Source organism: Lissotriton vulgaris, chromosome 5 (assembly GCF_964263255.1).
Source record: "Lissotriton vulgaris chromosome 5, aLisVul1.2, whole genome shotgun sequence".
In the NCBI taxonomy this organism is placed as follows: Eukaryota; Metazoa; Chordata; class Amphibia; order Caudata; family Salamandridae; genus Lissotriton; species Lissotriton vulgaris.
The window spans coordinates 1,638,187,763-1,638,211,547 of NC_141693.1; the positions used below are offsets into that span (position 1 = coordinate 1,638,187,763).

General features: G+C 48.1%; 1 protein-coding gene across 1 annotated transcript in view; it reads left to right on the top strand.

Annotated features, from left to right (window-relative positions):
• LOC147716885 (uncharacterized) overlaps positions 1-23,785 on the top strand; it is a 2,312,058-nt gene that overhangs the window by 194,491 nt on the left and 2,093,782 nt on the right. Inside the window, exon 3 of the mRNA XM_086919819.1 lies at positions 17,945-18,016. Within this exon, the coding sequence (XP_086775945.1) occupies positions 17,945-18,016 (72 nt within the window). The remainder of the gene's footprint in view (positions 1-17,944; positions 18,017-23,785) is intronic.

Consider the following 23,785-nt stretch of genomic DNA (forward strand, 5'->3'; position numbering starts at 1 on the left):
CATTGTAGTTGGCCAGCTGTTAAATATAATTTGAAGTTAGATGCTCCAAGCCCCCCTTTCAGCAGGGGACTGTACTGTTTATCTAGAGCTACTCTGCGCCGCCCCTTTCTCCAAGCCAGTTCCACCAGTGAGCACTTGAATTCAGGGAAAAAAATGCAAAGGGGTACAAGCCGAAGAGCCAAAAAGTAGTACAGAAGCCACCGGCATATTCGAGCTAGCCACTCGGCTCATTGGTGATAAAGGGAGAGACATCCAGAATGATAATGATGCACCCGGCAAACCAAGGGCCCTATGGAAACTCCCTTCCACTAGGTCGGCATCTAAGTGATGTACTCTTATGCCTAGGTATTTAAAAGTATTGCACTGCCATTGGAAGCATGAACTGAGGAGATCACCCCTCTCAGATTGGGGCAGAAGGGAAACAGGCAGGATTTGGTACAGTTTACTCTGAGACTGGACATTGCCCCAAAGTCCTCTAGCAGCACCATCACCCATGGCAATACGGATTCCAGGTCTTGCAAGTAAATCAAGACGTCATCTGTGTACAATAAGATCATATGGCAAACACCCTCTCTCCAATTCCCTACTCTGCTGTCAGCATGCGTAGCCAACTGGCCAAAGGCTCACTAGCCAGGGCAAAGAGTAGAGGAGGCAATGGGCAGCCTTGTTGGGTACCCCGAGAAACATCAAATTTATCAAATGTCCTAGCCAGTCTTGACTCTCATGCTGGGGCACTCATAGAGGGTGTTAAGCTGCCTCAAATAGCCTAGCTTTACCTGTATTGCCTCAAGCATTGCGAAAAGGTAATCCCACCCTGAGGTGTCAAAGGCATTTTCATCATCGAGCAGCATCACCACCGGAACATCAGTAGTGTTCAGATCAGCCCGCAGTAATCGACAGACATTATGAAAGACGCTCCGTCCTCGTATGAAGCCACTTTAATCTTTATGCACTAGGGTGACCAGTAGTAGAAGCAATCTGTTCACCAGGACCTTCCCAAAAATGTTGCAATCTAGATTCAGCATCTAAAGTGGTCTCTAAGATCGCACATTCCAGGGATCGCGGTCCTGCTTCGGGAGAACCACTAAGAGCTCCTTGGAGCATATCTGGGAGGTATCTGGTGTCATGTGCTACATTGTACACTTCCAGGAGCTTGGGTGTCAGGATTGCACAGTATGTGCAGTAACACTCTTTTGAGAGGCCACTGGTACCCTGAGTTTTATTACGGGCAATTTGCGAGACAGCTAAACGCAGCTCATTCAGCTGGAGGGGAGAATCAAGGTCGGCCACCTGAACTTTGCACAGTAAGCCTAGAGAGTGGGATCATCTGAAGATAATAGTGCATGCTGGAGCCAGAGGGGCCAGACACCACTGTATAAAGGGAGCTATAAATGATTACAAAGGCTGCATTGATTTTGTCCCTTGTTTTTAGAATGGTGCCATCATTCGTTTGTATCACACCTAGTGGAATGTGTGAGCATTTATCATGTACCAGAAAAACATACCCGCATTATCTCCTATCCCATGGAATCTGGCAAGGTAGTGGCTATAATCAAGCTACCCCAGTCTCTGCTCCAATTCTTTGTGTTCTTGCTGTAATTCTGGCAGAGAATCGAGTCGAGCAGAGGACCGCAGTTGATCTCTCTCAAGCCTACGCATCTCCTGCTCCTTGGCCACTATTTCCTTGACCAGTCAAGTCAAGTCAAGTCAGTACATTTGTATAGCGCGCTACATACCCAGAGGGTCTCAAGGCGCTTGAAGAAGGGTGGGGACTTACTTGTCAAATATCCACGTTTTAAGTTGCTTTCTGAATGCTAGGTGGTTCTGAGTAAGGCGAAGGTGAGTGGGAAGTGAGTTCCAGGTTTTAGCTGCCAGGTAGGAGAAGGATCTACCTCCCATGGTGGTTTTGTTGATGCGCGGTACAGTGGCAAGGGCCTGGTTGGAGGATCGTAGCTGGCGGGAGGGGGTGTAGAAGGACAGTCGTGTGTTGAGGCATTCGGGTCCGATTTCGTAGAGTGCTTTGTGTGCGTGGGTTAGGAGCCGGAAAGTAATCCTCTTATTGACGGGGAGCCAGTGGAGGCTTTTCAGGTGACCAGAGATGTGTTCTTTACGCGGGATGTCTAATATGAGCCTGGCTGAAGCGTTCTGGATGCGTTGGAGTTTTTTCTGGAGTTTTGCGGTGGTACCGGCGTAGAGGGTGTTTCCGTAGTCCAGTCGGCTCGCGACCAGAGCGTGGGTGACTGTTTTTCTAGTTTCGGTGGGGATCCAGCGAAATGTTTTTCTGAGCATGCGAAGAATGTTGAAGCAAGATGAAGAAACGGCATTGACTTGTCTGTTCATCGAGAGTGAGGAATCCAGGATGACGCCCAGGTTCCGTGCGTGGTCCGTCGGGATGGGTGCTTTTCCAAGGGCCTCTGGCCACCAAGAGTCATCCCAGGCAGAGGGGGAGGTGCCTAGGATGAGGACTTCTGTTTTGTCTGAGTTCAGTTTCAGACGGCTGAGCTTCATCCATTCGGCTACTTCTTTCATTCCTTCATGCAGGTTGGTTTTGGCAGTGTTAGGGTCTCTGGTGAGTGATAGGATCAGTTGAGTGTCGTCGGCGTAGGAGATGATGTTGAGGTTGTGTTGGCGTGCCATGACCGCGAGGGGGCTCATGTATACGTTGAAGAGGGTGGGGCTGAGTGAAGATCCTTGTGGTACGCCGCAGATGACTTCAGTGGCCTCTGACTTGAATGGTGGAAGGCGGACTCTCTGGGTTCTTCCGGTGAGGAACGAGGTGATCCATTCCAGTGCTTTTCCTTGGATTCCGACGTTTCTGAGGCGTTGTAAAAGGGTGATATGACAGACCGTGTCGAAGGCTGCGGAGAGGTCGAGGAGGATGAGGGCGACTGTGTCTCCATTGTCCAGTAGAGTTCTGATGTCGTCTGTTGCTGCGATGAGGGCGGTTTCAGTGCTGTGCTTGGCTCGGAAGCCGGATTGTGAGGAGTCGAGGGATTTGTTGGTTTCGAGGAATGCGGCGAGCTGGTTGTTGACCGCTTTCTCGATGACTTTGGCCGGGAATGGGAGGAGTGAGATAGGGCGGTAATTTTTGAGTTCGGTGGGGTCAGCTGTGGGTTTCTTCAGGAGGGCGCTGAGTTCGGCATGTTTCCAACTATCCGGGAAGGTTGCGGAGTTGAGGGAGCAGTTGATGACGTCTCGAAGGTGTGGTGCTATGATGGAGTCTGCTTTGTTGAAGATGTGGTGAGGGCAAGGGTCTGTGGGGGATCCTGAGTGGATAGAGTTCATCAGACGGATGGTGTCCTCAGTGGAGATTGGCTTCCAGTCATTGAGGATATTCAGGGGGGGTGGGGGTCCTGCAGGGGGTTGGGTGGGTTGGTCTTCGGGTCAGTTGTCGAAGCTGTTGTGGATGTCTGCAATTTTGTTGTGGAAGAATGAGGCTAGGGAGTCGCAGAGGGCTTGAGAGGGGGTGATGTTGTTGGAGTTGGCTGAGGGGTTGGTAAATTCCTTGACGATGTTGAATAATTCCTTGCTGTTGTGGGCTTTGTTATCTAGTCGGTCCTTGAAAGCGGCTTTCTTTGCGTTCCGGATCAGTTCGTGGTGTATGCGGGTGGCGTTTTTGAAGGCGTCCTTGGTGTTGGTGGTTGGGTCTTTTTTTCCAGGCCTTCTCAAGGGAGCGGCAGAGTTTCTTGGATTTCTTGAGATCATCGTTGAACCAGGAGGCCTTCTTGCTGCCTAGTTTGATGTGTCGTTCGTGATAACAATGCTGTGCCCACGGCTTATGAGCATCCCATTTGGTTGCTCGGTCGGAAGTGGAGCCTGCATTCAGCTCCGAGTACTCTGCTAGGCGCTTAGGCAGGCCCCCTTGAAACAGGGAATTAAGGAATGCGTCTGTCTGCAGTCTGCTGTCTTCAATTCGTGATACTGGAGCAAGTTTGGCCCCATTTCAGTGACAGCAGGAGTGGACAGTCGTCTGAAAGCATGGAGCTCATGATATTGCGTGTGGGGAATCAAAGAAATGAGAGGTTCTGCAGACTAATTCTAGACCTTTACAAGCGGGTGCACATCAACCCCCAACTCGGGAACCTCCACTGGTTACCCATCCACAAGAGATGCCAGTTAAAGATTCTTGCATACGCCTACAAAGCCTTACATAACCAGGGACTGGCATACATCAACCACTGCATGAATTTCCACTAACCATCCAGGCTCCTGGAACGACCTGACCCTCCACCTGTAAATAGCGCCCTGCCTGCCAGTCTTCAGGAAGAGATTCAAGACCTGGCTCTTCAACTGTGACCTTGCAACCTCAGCACCCGGATACCCTCAGGGGTGCTAGTGTTGCACTCTATAAATATTGATTGATTGATGCAGGGTGTCACTGATGAGCCCCAGTGTCGTCACTGGTGGAGACCACTGTGCCGTTGCAGTCAGAAGGGGTACCTGAAGCACTCTCGGACTGCAAGGCCTCAAAGGTGTTATGCAGATTTTTCAGTACCCCCCTACCACCTGTGCACATTACTTGTGTAAATGGCAAAATCGCAGGTATATGCCCTCAGGCCCATGGTCAGGATCACCTCCACTCTGGACACCCATCACCCCTCGTCATCACTGGGCCCCTTACACATAACTCCGGTCCAGGGCAGGCCACACACTTGTCACAGGGCCCAACACCGCCAGCCATTTGGGCCTGGGCTCTTGCAACAGGCGGGTGCCAGGATTCGCAGGGTGTCTGTTTTCTGCGGGCCTCGAACGTGTCAGGGGGACCCGCAAATTCAACCCCCCCAACCCCCGGATTCTGAGCGTTTCAGGGTGCCTCACTACAGCTGCAGTCCAGCGCTAGCCCCGCAGGCCACACAGGGGGATTGTCACAGTTGAGCTCCTGGCCACGGGCAGCCTCAATGACAGCAGACAACGCCAGATGTTGAATATCCAGGGGGGACTTTGACACATGTATAGAGAACTCCAACAAATGCAGGAGGTTCACTGTAGTGTGAAGGTGGGAGAAGACAGCCTGGGCGAGGATGCCTTTAGCCAGTAGTTGAGGAAGGGGAAACATCCGAGCTGCGCTGGTAAGGCCAAAAGGTAGCATGGTATACTGAAATTTCTGGATGCGTACCTTGAACCACAGGTAACATCTGTGACCCAGCAGGATGGGGATGTGAAAATATGCATCCTGCAAGTCCAACACCACCATCCAGTCTTCTTGGTCTAGGGCAGACAAGACCAAAGCCGATGTGACTATCTTGAACTTCTCCTCTTGGAGGAAGAGATTGATGGTGCAAAGATCTAAAATGGGCCACATTTGTTCTTTTTCAGAATCAGAAAGTAGCATAATAGCAACCACTGCCTACTTCTAAAATTGCAACCCTCTTTATAGCTCCCTTTCCCAGGAGAGCTGTAACTTCCTTTTGGAGTAAAGTTAGATGATCCTCTGCCAGCCGTTCTGGAATTGGGGAATAGAAGGAGGAAAAGAAAGGAAAGGTAAGCCATCCTTAATGATCAGCAAAGTCCACTTGTCTGGTGTTGTGGACCTCCAGTGGAGGAGATGGTGATGAATTATCCATCCAACTGAAGTAGGATGGTCTTGCTGATTCAAACGAGTAGTGCTTGGAGGCTGTGGTTGGCAAGAACTGGGTGGCAGATGACTTCTGGCTTCCAATCCGAGGTGTGAATGAGCTGCGTCCACATCCTCGCACAACTTGGGGAGTCAGCACAGGACAGTGGCTGGGATGCAGCTGGCACAGCTTAATACTCCTTCCACTGCAACGAAAGGGACACAAGCTAGACTGACCATGGGGTGTTACTGTGAGGTCCAGAGACCTGGCCGTAGCACAAGAGTCCTTGAAGTACTCCAAGGCAGAGTCTGCTTTCTCTCCGAAAAGACGATATCCATCAAAGAGCATGTCCATTAGATCAGCCTGGACATCACCTGAGAAGCCAGATGCTATTAGCCAGACGTGGTGCTGGAATGCCACTCTCTACAAAACTGCTCTGCCCAGTGAGTCAGTCGTGTCATGGCCACACCTAATGGTGAATTTTCCTGCATCTCTCCCATCCTTCACCGCCTGGGAGAGTACAGCCAGGGCTTCCTCCGGGACTTGTGGCAGCACATGTACAACCGTCTCCCAAATGGCGTCTGAGAAATGGTCCAGTAACCATGTGGTAATCACCGACCGTAGTGCCAGGCAGGTGGAAGAAAATATCTTCTTTCCAAGTGTGTCCATCCTCTTTGATTCCCTATCCAAAGGAGTGGAAGGAAATGAGCCTTGCAATGTCGAACCTGCACTACCAAGCTCTCAAGGGTGGGATATTGGCTCAAAAACCTTGGGTCACCCGGAACCTGGCAATGGTGGTGTGCAATTGTCATGTTAACTGGTGTCCCCATGCTAGGCATGGACAACGTGCCTTGAAGGACATCTGTCAGTTCTTCATTTAATAGCAAAAGGGCCCCAAGCTGAATTTCCTCGCTCAGAAGATTAGTACTGACCTGCACAGAGGGCAGCGCCAGTCCTAGGACCTCTGCTGCCCTCCTTATCATCATGACACAATAAGGCCCCTCCTCTGCAGCCAGTTGGTGGAAAGAGCATGCCAGTATCTGGGGATGTGTCCAGTCCACTGCCTTCCCCAAGTTTCTCATACCAGTCCATCTGTTCAACTCAAACATTCTAGTGTTCTAAAGGGTCCACAGACACCAATCCTCTCCCATCCCAGAAACATCCTCAAAATGTCCAGGCAACAACATAGAATCTCTGTGTTCTGCCGGAGTCGACGCCGGTCCAGCTCCAAATCGTCAGGAATAAAGGTGAGGCTGGTAACGCTTGGTGGGTGGTGGTGCCGCAGAAGGCACCATCTTCAGGTCCGGTGCCAGAGTAGGTCCCGTTGGCATGACCGGTGTAGCCTCGGATCTAGGATTAGATCTATGAGGCCCTAACGGCGCCGTGGCTGGCACCAATGGTGTTGGCTCTGATGGGATACCCTCTGACCCCACGGGGCCCAAAGTCTCACCAGAGGGGTCGGCTCCCTCAAATATGCGGCACATTGCCTTATAACCGGGGGTGGGCACAAAGTTGACCCTGGATCCGGCTGTAGAACCATGCCTAGAGCGTTGGTGCTCCTTACCTCGTTTGTTGACAGACGACAGTTGAGGGAAGATGAAATCCGCTTGGACTTATTCTTCTTGTGCCTCTTTCCTGACTGTCCGGAAGACCTCAAGTAGAAGGAAGAGGACTTGGGGCTCCTGAAACAGTTCCGCAACATCCTCCTCCTCTTCTTCGAATGGGACTGGGATCTCCATGGAGTCTTGCTGGCTGGTATCGACTGGCGGGCCGCAAAGAGCTTGAAAGCTCACACCCAAAAAGCCTTCGGAGCCATGGCCCAACATACCGAGTACAACTTCATGGTCGGACTCAAGACACCAGAGGCAGACTATGTGGGGGTCGATTACCATCATGGCACAGTGACAGGTGCCACATGGTTTGAAATCTGTCCTTTTAGAAGACATCCTCGCACACCAAATTGTTTTTTTTTTAAAGACACAGAGAGGTAGCTGTTCTCCGAATCAGCTCACTTGCACACCTGAGTGGTATCTATATAGGTGACAGCGACGTCATAACCCACGCTAACGACGTCCCGCAGAGCCAAATGGAGCCACCGGAGGGCATGCACGGGTACTGCTCACCCAAAAGTTTCTGGTTCCTGCCTGACCTCTCCCTGCAGATTCCTTACCTTTGAGTGTCCCAGGCATCAAGCTGGTTCAGGAAACTTTTGCATGATCAGTCTCCCTGCGCACCATCGGGTGGCTCCAGATATCCAGGACTGGGACACCCCAAGCCAATGCCGTTGTCTCAACCTTACCCCTGGTGGAATGAGCTTGTAAGCAGTCAGGGGGCTGCTTCTTAGCTAGGGTATAGAAGATCTTAATACAGAGAACGACTCAGTGAGAAATGGTCTGTTTCTGTACTGCCCGACCTTTTTGGTTGCCATGTAACCCACAAAGAGTTGGTCTTCCACCTGGAACTCTTTTATGCGAACAAGGTAGAACAACAATGTTCTTTTCAGGTCCAGATGGTCGAGACACTCTTCTTCCTTAGAGGGATGCAGGGGAGCAAAAAAGGTCTGCAGCATGATTGATTGACCTAAATGGAATGGGGTCACCACCTTTGGCAAGAATGAAGCCCGGGTGATGATGCTCAGGGGCCTTGTGGGCCAGAAATTGGAAAACAGTCTATAATGGGCAAACTAGGCCAGTGCACTGAAATAATATAAATCGATGTCAGAGGCGCCCAAGTCACCCTGCTCAAAGGAAAGTGTCATAATCTCCCAGGCAGTGCGCTTCTGCCTATCTGCCCAAGCCAAGGAAACAATGGGCAATCTAAATTTTCAACGAAAGTGAAGGGGCAGCGGAAGTGATAAATTAATGAAAATGTAGATGAATTTGTGGAGATTTCCCATTTTTGCTATGGCTGGTCAGCCAGTAATTGACAAAGGGAGACATAAATTATTCCTCCACAATTCGTGAGTATTTCTGCTAAGCCACACCTCGAGATATTTGAAAGGGCCATCCGCCCAGACCGGGCATAACTCAGAGTCTATTTGAGGAGTCTCATTCATCAGTGGGAAGACAAGATTCCCTAATTAGAGGGTTTAAGTTAACATGCCTGTTCCTGACTTATAAAGTCACTAATAATCTGCGAGGGGTGAATGCCAAACCCATTTGCTCATGATGTTGACGGACCCGGGCAGTGGGCGGTTTAATTGGGGAGAGTAGTTACCCTAACGGCTAGGGCGGTCAACCTCGAATCTGGGGAACTGGGCTCGAGTCTTTGCAATGACGCTGAACATCCTGTGATTCTGGGCAAATCACTTAATCTCCCTGTCTCCAACAAAAAAAAATTTATGTGTCCTCATGTAATGCAACGGGTGCTAAGTAAAGCACTTTGATACCCGATTCGGGTCAAGTTCACGCTATATAAAACTGTTAAAAAACAGTAGCGAAGAGTATGGAAGGGAGGGAGCAACCATGTTGGGTACCCCAGTAACTACAAAATGTTCAGAAATGCTGCCATTGATTCTTTATGGGACTGTAGGCAGGGAATAGAGTAGACCAATTGATTTAATAAAGATGATACTCCTGCCTAGACGTGTAAACAAAGTAAAGAGATACTGCCATTCAAAAGGGAATCATACTTTTACTGGTGTCTACAAAAACTGCCACAGCATGTATGGCTGGATCGGGCCACATCCATGACAACGCGGTGAAAACACTGCGCTTCCAATTCGACGCAACTTTTACAACGCAAGTCGTTATCACGACCTGCGCTGGAGGGCGCTGCAGGCTAAGGAATAGTAGATTCACTATTCCAGCACCTTCCCTACTGGTCGTAGGCTGGTGTTGGAATAGTAAATCTAACTATTCCTAAGTCCAGCACCCTACAGCGCAAGTCGTGGTAACGACTTGCGCTGTAAAAGTTGCGGTGTGATGTACCGCGATCTAAAAGATCGCGTTGTATCATCATACATCCGGCGGGATCAATAGTATGGAGCAGTGCAAAAAAAGTACAAAGGTTGTTTGAGGTGGACCTGCCTGGCACAAAAACCCACCTGATCTGGTCTCACCACAGTAGGAAGTAAGGGGAGAAGGTACGAGGCAAGGAGTTTAGCAAGCACTTTGTCAGTGTTAATTAAGTAAAGAAGACGGTATGAATCACAATAGCAGGGGACCTTACCCATCTTAAGTATAGTAATAATGAGAGTGTTATGCAAGGAAGGGTGTAGTGTACCTGAGGAGAGAGCCTCTGCATACAATGCTGATAAGTGCGGGGGAAGCAAGGATGCATATTCTTTATAAAATGCGACCGTGAATCCATCAAGGCCAGGGGACTTGTCTGCGGGCATAGCAGGGGTCATCCCAATAATTTCCTCGGTTGTAAATGTTTCATCCAAATATTGTTAATGGCCCGCTTCAAACCGAAACAGTTGGATCGAGTCCAAGTAGTCTGATAAGTTGGCAGGAGTGGTGTCCTGCCTCGTTCTATATAGGGGGAAAAAAGTCAACCATACCCTGGTGACCTCTTCCGTGCCAATATGTACATGTGAATTGTCATCTTGCAAATCCGTTATGCACCCAGGGTTTACGAAGCAACTGGGCCAGAGACTTACCAGGTCTGTCTAGCTTGTGCTTCCTTTCCCAGATAGGTCACCTCTTGCTGGCCAGCCTCCTAATACTCAGAAAGTTTACTACTTACAGTTGCTAGGTTGGAAGCATCGCGCACTGCATAGAGCTGTAATTCGAGGTCTCTGATTTCGTGCTTGAGATGCGCTAATTCTCCCCGTACGGAATGGAGGACGCCTGCCCGTTTGGCAGTGCATGCTGCCCGATTGACCACCTTGAATGCCTCTCAAAGAGAAACCCTCAATATACCCTCCTTATCATTGTGCTAGAAATATTCCAAAATTGCTGCTCTAATATCCTTCCTGAATGCCTGATGCCTCAGTGCACCCAACTGGAGTTTCCAAATAAAGGCTTGGGCGTCCACCTGGGAGCGTCAACTCTAGAAGAACATGGGCATAGTCAGAGAGCGTTTGTGGTGAATGGGATGCTTAGACCGACCACATCAGCGGTTCACATGATTTCAGCCAAGAATCCTCAACCATGAAGCGGGGACGTCTGGACTCACTTGACCTGTCCATTTCAGGATTAAGTAAAATCTCCACCCCACCCAGTCGTCCCAGGACCCAATGCCTCAGCTAGAGGCCATACCTCTGCAAAGATTTGGGGGTCATCTGCATTTCGGCCCATAGGCAGATATAATCTGGAATGAGTAATCCTGAATGACTCTCGCAAGTTGAACATATCTGCCCTGCATGTCACAGTGAAACCTGCACAGGCGCCATACCAATCCCTTTCTAGTACGAATCGCCATACCGCGACTATAATTGGAATAGGTAGCAACATATTTCTCCACAATCCACCCGGATCTCATTCTGGTGATAGTCCTTCCGTGAGGTGAAGTTCCTGTAATAGGAAAAGATCTTTGGAGTGCCTTTGTAAATACGCAAACACTTGCTGCATCTTCCGATGATTATGAAGACAGTGGAAGTTCAATGTTAGTCATTTAAGTGGGCGCATATGAGCTTAATGCGAGAATGCAATGGCAGTGAACACCAACCAGCCAATTGTGCGTGGTAAACTTTGGAGTATCGTATTGAGTGGATTTCGATGTTGAACAGTCAATTAGAACCTTCCGCCTCCACCCACACTAACCCCTGAACTTGGGTGTATACCCAAGAAAGTATCCAAGCGGACAACCCCTACTGTGAATGGCAAAGTGATTAGACAAATATATCAATGGGCTATATTTTACAAAGGACCATGTTGCGGCACCCCATAAAGAACAGAACAGAACAGATAGTGACCCGGGGAGCTGGCTTCTAAACTTGAATAGAGATGGTATGAAATTCACAAAAAGCAGAGAGCATAACAAATCTTAGGTATGCCCTGTCCTGCCCCTGTAGAAAGAGACTGTTCAGTCATCATCAATCAACATTTTATTATCAGCTGCATGTGGCGAAGTGCGGGGGAGCCCTTGTCCTTAATGATGTGCTGAACAATTTTTTTAAATTGCTTTAGCATCCTGGAATAAATGTTGTTTGCCCTCCCAATTCACTCTCAGCCTGGACCAGTAGATTAGGGAAAAGGGTTATCTGCATTCTGATGTATCCGATTAGCTGGCAGAAACTCATGGTAGATTGCCTGCATCATTATTGTAAAGTTGGGGTAAAATGATAGGCTGTTTACTTGGAATTGGATTGACCCACGCTGCAGTGCCAGACACAGGACCACGCTGCGGTCCTGGTTGTTCAGTAAGCGTGCCACTCTAGGGCCATCTGGTACACTGGGGAAGGCCGGGGCCCAGTTAGCGATGTGCACGTTCCACAATAAGCACAGTGGATAAGCCTTCCCCTAAGAGTTAATGGAGCATAGTTGCAACTTAGTCTTCCATTTCAGTAATATTTGTGGATTCCGTGACCCCCGTAATCCGAAGATTGTTACACCGGCAGCTTGCTTCTAGATCTTAATTTTTAGCCTTAATCACTTCCAGCACTCTATCCATTTTCAATAGTTGCTCCCTGGATTCCACCTGTGCATCGTTTGTTTCTGATACGTGGCGCTCTAAATGGTCAATGTGGTCTCATGCTTATGCACCCACTGTTTGGCCTGATCCCTGCGGCTTCTGAGGATATCGAGCTCTGCGTCAGTGGCCTTGAGGCTTGACCTTACAATTACCAGGAATTCTTTCATATCAATGTCCTGTTGCGGGTCCAAATCAGTCAGAGCGCTCAGACGAAGCTCCGGAGTGCAACCCAATATCTCCTTGTCTCGGGAGGCGCCTGCTTTCAAACTAAAGTTTTGATTGCTTGGCGTTGTTATTCCCCCATGTTAAAATGTAATGTCAGTACAAACCAGTATAACTGGCAAAGCATTCTGGCGTGGGCGGGAAACAGTTCAAAGGCAATCAAAGGGATTCAAGGCAGGCTTCACAGTCCAGCGGGCAGTGTCACACAGCTATGCAGTAAGGTCCCGCTACTTCCAGAGGCAGGTCTGTAATCAGGGGGCATGAGCACGCCCCCACACAAAGCTCCACCAGAACAAGCAGTCCAATGGGGCACCGCAGCGGTACCAGTCACTTCTCGCCCAATGGGTGCCTTTCATCACCAGCACAGCACCGCAAACTGGGTCAGACTCTACCAAATTTAGTCTTTAGTCTGGTAGTACTCAGATTGTGGAGGAGCAGTTCTCAAACAGTAGTCCCCCCTCTCTCCGCTCCCACAGAGCAGTGGAGCAAATAGTTTTTGCAGGATTCTGGGGGCCATATTTCACCCCTCCAAGTAAAGTCAATATCTGTTCTTATGAAGGGGGAAGCCCACTGCAGTGAATTCTATGATTTGTTCGCCATGTAAGCATCCAAAATTTGCCATCACGTAGGCCGGTAAGGTCTGCCTGCCCCCGAACTAACTGCCATAGGTCCTCCCAACCAACCAACATTCTACTCCAACAAAAACACTTCATATGCCAACACATCTGCATTCATATGGATGCCTACTCAACATCATATGCAACACACCTACTATCATATGGCCACCCATCAAATACCATATTTGACTGTAGACCCACCATTAAATGACCACAGGTTCATTAATATGAAGACCCTAATCAGTCATGCAACCATGTCTATATACTTGCATCCAACACTGTAGGAAGGTAGGATCCTTCTAGCATGTTTACCCCCACTTTTTGCCTGGTGTTAGTGTGTTTTTGACCTAGTCTGACTGGGATACTGCTAATCAGGACCCCAGTTACTGTACTTCCTCCCTAAATGGACCATGTTAAGTACTTTTGTACATCCACAATTGGCTACTGGTGTACCCTTGTAAGTCCCTAGTATATGGTACTAAGGTGCCCAGGGCATAGGTACACCAGGGTTCTCCCAGGGGATGAAGCATGTATTGTGCCACCCATGGGTGTCCACTTAAACTGTCACGACAGGCCTGTCATTACAGCCTGTGTGAGTTGGTGTTTGCACCTCTCACCACATATATACGTTTTCTTATATCTGAGGTCACTGCACTTAAAGGCCCCTATGGCAGGCTCTTAAGTCCAGGGCAGGGTGCTTGGTTACACGTGTGAGGGTGCCCCTCCATGAGTAGGACACCCCTACAAACCCTGGTGTCGATTCTCCAGGCTTTGTAAGTGTGCTCAGCGATTTTGATATATATATATATAACTATATAGTGCCTGCACTGAACCCAGTCATGTTTGGTATCAAACATGTTGGAATCATACTGCCAACACCACGTTCAGTGTTGGAAGTATGATCCAATGTACGGGGGCTCCCTTGGGGTACCCCCTTGCACTACAGGTAACAGCCTTTCAGGGTCTGACAGCAAGCTGGTGGTGCTGCCGATCATAGTCACAACTCTGCCCTCCTGCTGATGAGCCATGCTCAAGCAGGGGAAGGTAGAACAATAGGTTTCCTGTCAGAGGGAGGTGTGACCAACTCCCAGACAGGACTTAGTGTATTGGGTTGGGTTGGGGGTAACGATCCTGAGGATTCGCGCGATGCACTAAGGGGTGCACCCCTTGATCTCCCCAACTCCTACAATAACTGCACCGAGTATTGGAACGATCAAGTGAGGGAAGGAAAGGATGGGGACAGCAGGGAGAAGAATCTGAAATACAAATAAAACAACATGAATTACACAAATGAATGCAACACTATTCCCATAATGTCTCCCTAGTAGGACCAAGTACCTTGGGTGAATTTCCACAAGCAGACCCAGTCTTCCTTCAGACAACACAGTATTACTTCATTCCGGAACTAGGAAAGATGAAATGAGCACCTCACCATTAGACCACCATATGCACCTTTGACACGACCAAACCACCTCCACCGATGCCCCTACACACCTGCACTGACGGTTTAGGCGTAGACCTAAACAAATAAGCAAGACACGCTTGGTAAGTACAGAGCTCCTTTCCTTGAAAAACAAAATGTCTTGTAAGTTCACAGCCCTGCCTAAAAGGGTTTCATCTGTGGGGTAATAGGTCAATGCCGAAATATTCCAGAAAACAATACAGGATCCGAGAGCTGCCCTGTGCAAGTCAAATGTCATAAGGATACCTAATTTCCCTTGAACGCCCACTGGCCTGTGGGTTCAAAAGATATACAAAAGAAAAGCAGGAAATCTCCCAAGGACATTTGTGTTAAAAATGTCACGGAAAGAAAAACTTGATATCAAAGTATAAGGTTCCCAATGAGTTAACATGCGACTCGAAATTCCAATGAACCTCTCTTACAGGCAACATGGAATGATTGCCAGGCGGAGGAGAGTTAACGGCTCCTGGTTCGAGCGCGTTAACCTAGCGTTCTAACAACAATCGGAGCAGCTCCTACCTGAGAGCTCTTCAGTAGGATGAGGGATGAACCCTCCTTACTTGGACGGGGGTTCCGGAACCAGGAGCGCCGATAAGAGAAGCCTGCAACAGCAGAAGGGGGAGACTGGATAGTGATCTCCGCCTCCCTTCTCTGATGCAGTGTCAGAAAAAGGCCGGAAAGTACGGACTACTGTTCCGAAGAAATCCACGAGCACGAAAGCGGTCCACAGCCTTGGACACCACCACACACCCTGGGCCTCCGAGTTAGTGGCACAAGTGCCAATGAGTAGACAGGATCGAATCCGGAATTGCGCACGACTCGACGTGCGAGTTGCTTCCCCTTATGGACCGACTTTGCCTTCACTTCCAGTGCGTTCTGGGACTTGTAGGCAATGCGGGCGCAATTATTGTGGATCCTCACTTTGGGGTCACCACCAGACTGCTTTGAAAGGCACATTTGCTGACCTCCTTGAATACTTCAGTTTGAGCCAGGTCAGGGAAAGCTTGGTCCCGCTCTGTCACGTAACTGGACAAAGCACATGGGTGTATCCTCCCCTCTGTCCAGCTTCCCCCCCGGGACTGACCCCTGAGTCAATCCAACCCTTTCCCTATGGTACTTAAGGGCTTGCCTGTGGTTGGTTCCTTAGATTTGTCATGGGACAAGACTCAGGCCTTAAACCAAGCCACTCTTCGACTGTCCGGACACTTGGACTCCTGCTGCTCCTGGTCTCGCTGCTCTGCAATTCTTCTATGTTGTTTGTGTCTGTGCTTCTTCCAGGATCTTCAACAGACTTGTGGACATCAAGATACCCAAAGTAATCTCCCTTGGAGTGAAGGAGTCACTCCCTTGCAGCTGCAGGCACCACAACGAAGCTGATCGGTCTGCTGCTCCTGACTTTCCACAGACTACCAAAGGCTCAGCAATACAGGTGGTAGTTCTGCAACTCCCTCTAGACCTGACCTGTCCTATCTGCAATTTGGAGGCCAGTATCCCTCATCAGAACTGCTGGGACCAAACTCCTGTGCGCCCTATTGACTTGCCATTGCCAAGGTTTGTTGGCTCTGCACTCCAGAGATCTTCGAGCTATAAGAGGCTCCAGCCTCCATTATTTCTTTCTGCCAAGTACAGCATCCTCACAGCATCCTCTGAACAGTGGGCCTTACTTCTTGGTGAGTTGTTCAATGTCCTCTTGCAACTCCTGTGCCTTCGACCTGTGGGTCATCCTGAGAGTCTTTTCCTGCTTCAGTGTGCTCCCCTGCTTGCTTGGGGCCTGCTCTGACTCTCCTGCTTGTGGTGAGGCCCTTAGACTGTGCTGGTCCCAACATTGCTCCTTCTTCGTTCTCCACACCAGTTACAGCTACCAAGATTTGTTTTTGCTTATGCCGGACATAGGCCTCCAGGTCACCAATATCCGATGTGGGACAGCTTGTGCCCAGCTTAAAGTCTTCCTCAGCATCAGCTAGTCCTCACAGCAGAAGCGACAAGGTCATTGTCAACACTTCTGAACAATCCAGCACCAGTGGGCATTCCTCTCTATGCCTCCTAATCACTCCTGAGTGGCGTAGAATCTGTCCCCTCTGCTTACAGGTTCTTCACTTCTAGAATCCACCCTTGGATTCCACCGGACTCCTTCACCTTCTTCTCCAGAGACACCTTTCCCTAAGTCTTCCATTGTCATCTACGGAGGTTTCTGACATCTCTCCCCACCACCCCCATGCACTTGTCTTCCCTGGCGCAAGTAACCAGGTCTCTGGCGTATCCACGGTTGGGTGGTTCTCCAACCTTCCAGCCTCCAAGGGAATTCTTCGAGGTCCTCTGGTAAAAGTCCTTCTTCTGCAAAACTGCAACGCAAATTCTCTATTGACTTCCATTGGGCATGGGGCTGTGTTCCCACTCTCCCCACAGCCTCTGTGGGGTTCCAGGGTACCTACTTGGATGGTTCCTAGTGTCCCCAGCTCCTCTGGGTCTTCTGGTCCAAGTCCCTTTCTCTGCTGCAGCTCGCATTCTACTTTCTTAACATATAGTTTGGTCTCCCCAGGCGACCACAGTGTGTTCTGTACTGCTTGCCTTATTGCAATTGATGTATTATTGTGTATTTGTGTTGATATCTCCGCATATGAGATATACCAATTTGTTAGTGAGTGTTGTTTCATAAAGAAGTGTGGTTCTTTTTTGTTTAACCTACACTACATGATTAAACTAGAAAAAAGTGTGCACCATATACTAAGCCAGCCTCCTACACAAACACACATTAGAAGCACATATCAACCACCCACTTTGCTGTGACATTAACCTTGGTGCTCGGCATTTTACTGGCATCTGGTGCTGTTGTCCTACTTTTGTCTGCCTCTGCGATCTTACAAAACTATGTCCTGAGAATATGCACACATTCCATCCTACATTCCCTACCACACGAACCCTTGCCTTACCCAGGGTATGCTTCCAGAAACAAAAAAAACAGCAAGTCAGGCTCAGGTACACCTGAACCACAGAGCAAGGGTGGGTGGCAGGGGTTCTGCTCCTAAGTGTGCCACAACATTATGCGGTCAGCTGAAACCCATCCCTGTGACTTCTTCCAGTTTCTAAGAAGAGGCGAGTGGCTTCTCTCTTGTCTTTTTCTTATTTGTTTTGATTTATGACCCTGTAGTCTCAGGGAACGAGTGAGAATCCCCTGCTTTGTCAACATGTTTGAAAATAATAATTTACCTATTTGACCTTTGTCTTTCGCATGCTAGGAATAGACTAAGATGTCCTAGACGCTTTGTCTATAAATAGGCAACAGTTTCTACATAGTTAGATAATATGGAACATTTGTATCTAAAATGAAATTGTTTGAAATCATAACTATGTGAGCACAAAGTACTGTGAAGTGTAACTATTACTTAGTAAAACTAAATAGAATTGTCTGGCAGCCTGTGATGAGCCCTCAAAATTATAATAGCATGTACTGTTCTACAGTGACTAATTAATGAATATGGGTCATAGTAACACTTTTTCTTTCATTACAGAATTTTGAAGCAAAACAATTTACAAAAACTAAGTAAAGATTCATTCGAAGGTTTACTCTTGCTACAGCACCTGTAAGTTTCTGCATTTTTTTAATACTATATTTGTAAAATCAATCTGAATCGTTTTGGATTTCGCATAGTAAAACAATCCAAATGTGACACCATTGTATTAAATGAAGACTTATTTCCAAGAACATGAAAAATATATATGTAATGATTCAATATACAGTGTCCACTCCTGCTGCAACGTAACACAGGTACCGACAGCAACTGGGACTGCCCGTTCTTGTCGGTACCTGTGTTACGTACCAACAACAACGGGGGTCTATTGAATCAGTAGGTCATTATTTTTCATGTATCCAAACGGCATAACTCATTTCGGCAGTCACAGCTGCCTTGTTCACACACCGTGTTAAGACCTCCCTCAAGCACCGCATGGAAACAGCTGAGAGCAATTACCATTTGAAAAAGACGGGGGTCGAAACGCGTCATGGTGCTTAAAAGCAAAGCTGTAATGTAGCTGGTTTAATGGAACTCCAGGGAGTGCAGCATTATCTTTCTTGCAAACTACATTATTAGGGAATGTTGACCATATCCCTAAATGCTGCGATGCATTGATGGACCACTTTGCATTAACAATTGAACTGGCGGCTGAGCCCAGTGTCTGAATAGTTACGGAGCTGGAAAGGAGATATGAACATGGGCATCCGCAGAAATTTTTCCAGGCGGGGGGGCTAACCTGGCAAACGAAGGGGCATGGCTAATGTTAATCAAAAGGGGTGGTGCTAAAATGGCATACAATCAGGATCGGGTAATGCTCAGGCCAAGCTGAGAAAAAAAAAGTCGTGAATTCTGCATTTGAAACTGGACAACAATTAGAGCACACTTATGAACCCTAATATTACCCCCCTGGCCCCTTAAAACTCATACATTCCCTGATACCTAAAATTGTCTCCCTGGCACCCCAAAACCCATACCTGCCCTGAACCCTAAAATGTCCCTCCTTGCAACCCAAAACCCATACCCACCCTGAACACTAAAATTACCCCTGGCACCCCAAAACCCATATACACCCTGAACCCTAACATTTCCCCTGGCACCCCAAAACCCATACCCACCCTGAACCCTAAAATTACCCCTGGCACCCCAAAACCCATACCAACCCTGAACCCTAAAATTACCCCACTGGCATCCCAAAAGCTGAACGCTACGGGGCAGATTTACAAGCCAGCTGGCATGGGTGCAAATTCAGGACAGTGAGTGTAAAAATTCAGGACAAAGGGTCAAAATTCGGGACAAAAATTCAGGCCAGCGGGTCAAATTTCAGGACAAAAGGTAAGGTGTACAGACATATACTATTGCGCAACCTTCTCTGATGTAAGTAAGTAAATAGACAACCACTAAAGTACAAGTGAAAATAAGTTTATATTAGTTTGAGACAATTGTGCACTTCATGGTGTGTCAGTATACGCGCAGCTTTACGCAAATGTGCAGGTCTTTTTGTGGTAACAAAACCGCCCCCACCTTTCCAGCTCCCAGAGAAAATACCTGATGACCGGTCCGGCCAGTCTGACCTTGATACCACCCTCCAATGGCGCCCCTCATCTTCCCATAGACCCTCTCTCATGTGTATTTAATTTCTTCTATAGTTCTACTCATCCCAAGTATGTGGGGCAGAGTTTTGGAGCGCGTTACAACACACACATATTATAAAGAGACAATCACTCATATAAATGGGAAAGTCAATGTATAGGAAATGTTGCTTAAGATAATGGGGCTTACAATGTGTAATCATACTTTTATCCATGATTAAGTCTTTCACCATTCATTCTGTCCATCCATCTGTGTGCCCAACAATGTCCATATTCATCCATTTACAAACATATCCATCACGTTTCCTTCCATCCATCATTTCACTTATCTATCCCTCAATCCACCCTTTCACTCATCCATCATCCATCCATCTACCCTTTCACCCTTTCCATCCATACACTCATCCATCCACTCTTCCACTCATCCATCCATTAACTCATCCATCCAGCCATTCACCCGTTTAGTCATCCATTTACCCATTCCCCCTTCCTCTTTCAATTCCCCTTTCACTTAGCCATCCATCCTTTCAACCACCCACCAATCCATCTACTCATCCACTCATGAATCTATCCATTGAACCTATCATTCATCCATCCTTTCAATCATCCATCCCCCTTTCACTCCTTCACTCATTGATCCATCCTTTTGTCCATCCACCCGCCCTTTCACTCACTCATACAGCCGTACATCCACCCTTTCACTCATCCGTCCATCCATTCACCCATTATCAATTCATCAATCCATCCTTTCACACATCAATTCATCAATCCATCAATCATTTCACTCATCCATCCACCCATTCACTCGCCCGTCATCCACCCTTTCACTCATCCATCCATCCATCATTTCACTCATCTATCCATCCATCATTTCACTCATCTATCCGGCCATCCATCCACCCATCCCTTCACTTACTTACTCACTCACCTGTTCACGTTAATTATGATACCTATCAAGAACTCCACCCTTGCTGTAGTTTGTAAAGCAAGGGGTGGGTTGGAGCAGGGTTCACTATGCCCCTGCACATAGGCAATCTGAAAAAGTGGAAGGCATGAGTCATTCATGATGCACAGTGCCTTGACGTGGGGCGACTGACATGGTATTGTTTCCAGAGTGGTAAGTGCGATGAAAAAACTAGGGGGGTCTCTCCAAAAGGGTGTTTGAGGTAATAAAACTTAAAACACAAAAGCAAAAAATATGTGCTTAATATAATATGCGGCCCAACTGGTATTTTTGTTGCTTCTGTCATTGCATCCAGATATATAATACAACAAGTAACGTTTCACTTCTAACAAGTAACGTTACACCTACAACAAGCCAGAACTATTGGCTTTGTCTATGGTTGTTAGTTGCATAAAATAAAAAAGCAGGAACCATCGCTGTTATACTATAACGATAATCCTTTCCTTTCAACTTCTTTCACTGCCTTCCTTTGGCTAACTGGATTCTCACCTAGCAGCAGCATGGACGTTTTTGCACTTCCATGTGCTAAAAGCCCTGCCCTGCTGGAGGAGGCCACCACATGCTGTGCCAGCCCAGACTGACCCATTGTCATTCTGTATGAGGCAATCAGCCACACACATAATGATAATGGGCAGGGTGGGGCTGCTCTTGTGCTCCAAGGACTGCCAGGCGTTCCCATCAGGGAGCTGAGGCCTTTCACAGGGGAACCACGGAACAGCTCTGTTCCCCTTCAATGCCTAAAATTAAGGCGGACGGTTGGAATGATGTTCTGCCTGCGGATGAGCCCCGGCATCAGGCTCCCTCCGGGATGCATTTGTGCATATGGGCGTGCGCAGGGGGGGAAAGGAGAGGTTCTCCAGGGGGGAGCAAACGCCCATCCTTGCCCCCCCTGTGCGGACGCCCATGGATACGAATCTCCTGCAGAGTGCACTTAGCATTTGGGAAACATGAAGGCTGTAGACTCTAACACTCTACATTCCGCCTTGCGTGGCTTCATCATTAAAGGACAGCCCTCCTCATAAACAGAAGGTGAGGCCATGTCTTTTTGATTTAGAACACTGATGAGAACACTCCCCGAGAAATTGGGGAGGAAGGGCCCAGGAGTCAGTAAAAAGAGATTTTGCAGAATTATGGAAAATTAATTCCTCTGGAGCGCGGTGTCCTCCCCACACAGTGGGTACTATGGGGGCTTATGTTACGCCATTGTGTTTAACTCTCTCTTGGCCTACATCATGTGAATGTGGAGTGCTGCGTAGTGTAGTAGTAGTGACTGTGCTGGATGTATGTGTGCCTGATAAGGATGGGAGAGGGACAGAGAAGTACTGTGCAGTGCATTTGTGGATAGTGCATGTACTGAGTGTATGTATGCCGTGCATGAATACATTGCAGGAGAGATGTAGTGCAGTGTGTGCACAACTAGAGCATGAACTGGGGTTTGTGTGAGCTGGGGTTTGTGTGCTTGCATGACGTACAATACATGAAGGGTGAAGTGTTGTGTCCGTGCACATGGTGAGTGTGTGTGCTGGCAGTGTATATGTTTGCAAATATCACAATGTGGTACACTATAGAAAAGCTTCAAAGCATGTATGATGAATGTGTGTACTTGTCTTGTCTTGCTATAGTGCATTGAGGTAACAGTGCTGGACATTAAGTGTGCTGTGAATGTACATTGAGTAAGTGTGCCCGCTTTGATACATTTTATGGAGGACCGTGTGTTCTATTTTAGGAAGCCCATGCCAGCCTGCTGAGGTGTGGAGGAATCCCCCAGACAGATTTGTGTATTTCTGCACTCCTGTGAGCTGGGTGGGACAAACTGGAAGAGGGGGGGACAGGACCCTCCCTTTACACTTCAAAACGTTGATCTTTAAATCTGATAGAGGCATCTAGTTGCAGAGTCCTTAACTTTTGAATTTTCCACAGATGTCACTGGATCCAGAAATCTTTCAGTAGTACCTCTGCGAGCTGGGGGATGGGGCCGGTGGACTCTGTGATGACATCGACTAGTTGTGACTTCAGTGGAGTCATACAAGTCCTCTTGATTCAGTGATAGAACACAAGGAGGGGGTTTGGACATATCTCATGAAGGGAGATGGGTCTTGGACATATCCCAAGAAGGGAGATGGGGCTAATAAGGGCATAATATAGAATAGGGATGGGAGCTTGTAATCACAGGCTCCCAGCCCTATTCTATATTATGCCCTTATAAGCCCCATCTCCCTTTTTGGGATGCATATACCATGCTTGCTTTGACTTGCATCCTTTCAAGGAGAAAGAAGAAATGGACACTTCAAACAAACGAAGCAGAATCCCAACATAAAACTTCGAAGACCTAGACCCTAAATCACTTTTTGGTGTCTGGAAATGGATATTAAGAATGGGAGGCTGAGAGCCGAATCTTTGTCATCTCCCAAGGAGCCATGGGCTGTGGGAGAAGGGAAGCTTTACAAGACTTCTGCCTGTGAGTCGGACAGGGCAAGTCCTGCTAATCTCCTAGCTGAGTGATGGGACATAACTTAGGGAAAACCAAGATCACCTGCCCTAGAGCCTGGAGCACAAGTGCCTGACTGCTTTCCAAGACCAGTGTGCCCTGTGAGGAAAACATGAGTGATGGAAGGAGCATGGTCAAGTATTCTGCCCTACAGAGAGGACTTCCTGGGCAAGGTGTGAGAAGAACTGATTGAGTCATTGCCTGTGATAAGGATTTGGCCATTGACCTCCCCATGCCAGGAGAGGGCTGTCTTGAGCTCAGCGGTGTGAAGTGCTGCACTGGAAACACCGGGCCTGGAATGCTGCGCTGAGGCGACCTCATATGCCAGAGTGGTCCACCGTTAAATTTATTTGGGCCAGCAGCATGAGACTTGTGTCTGTTGAAGAACAATGACGCCATATGCCAGGAGGGGCCTCTGTAGAGAGGTCACCTACACTGGAAGAGTCAGTGCCTGATTGTGAATAAAGCGGCAACCCAGTCTAGCAATAAGCGCTACTGGTATCACTGTGCCCAACTGTTCTGGTCATGGTCTGGACGTGCAAATTACTGCTATGACGAGCGAGTCAAGCCTGTCAATTGCCCCTGACTTGTGGTAAATAAAATTACCGGGACTATTTTTCTATACATTAATAACAATAAGAATAGCTCATAAAATGAGAGGCAGAGTCCATGGTATCTGAGTCATACGGGCTTTAATTAAGATGACTCGAGTCACTGAGAATCGGGTTCCATCACCACTAAGGTTCAGGAAGGGATATCTAACGTTTTATTAACATCACATATTATATATACTAAAA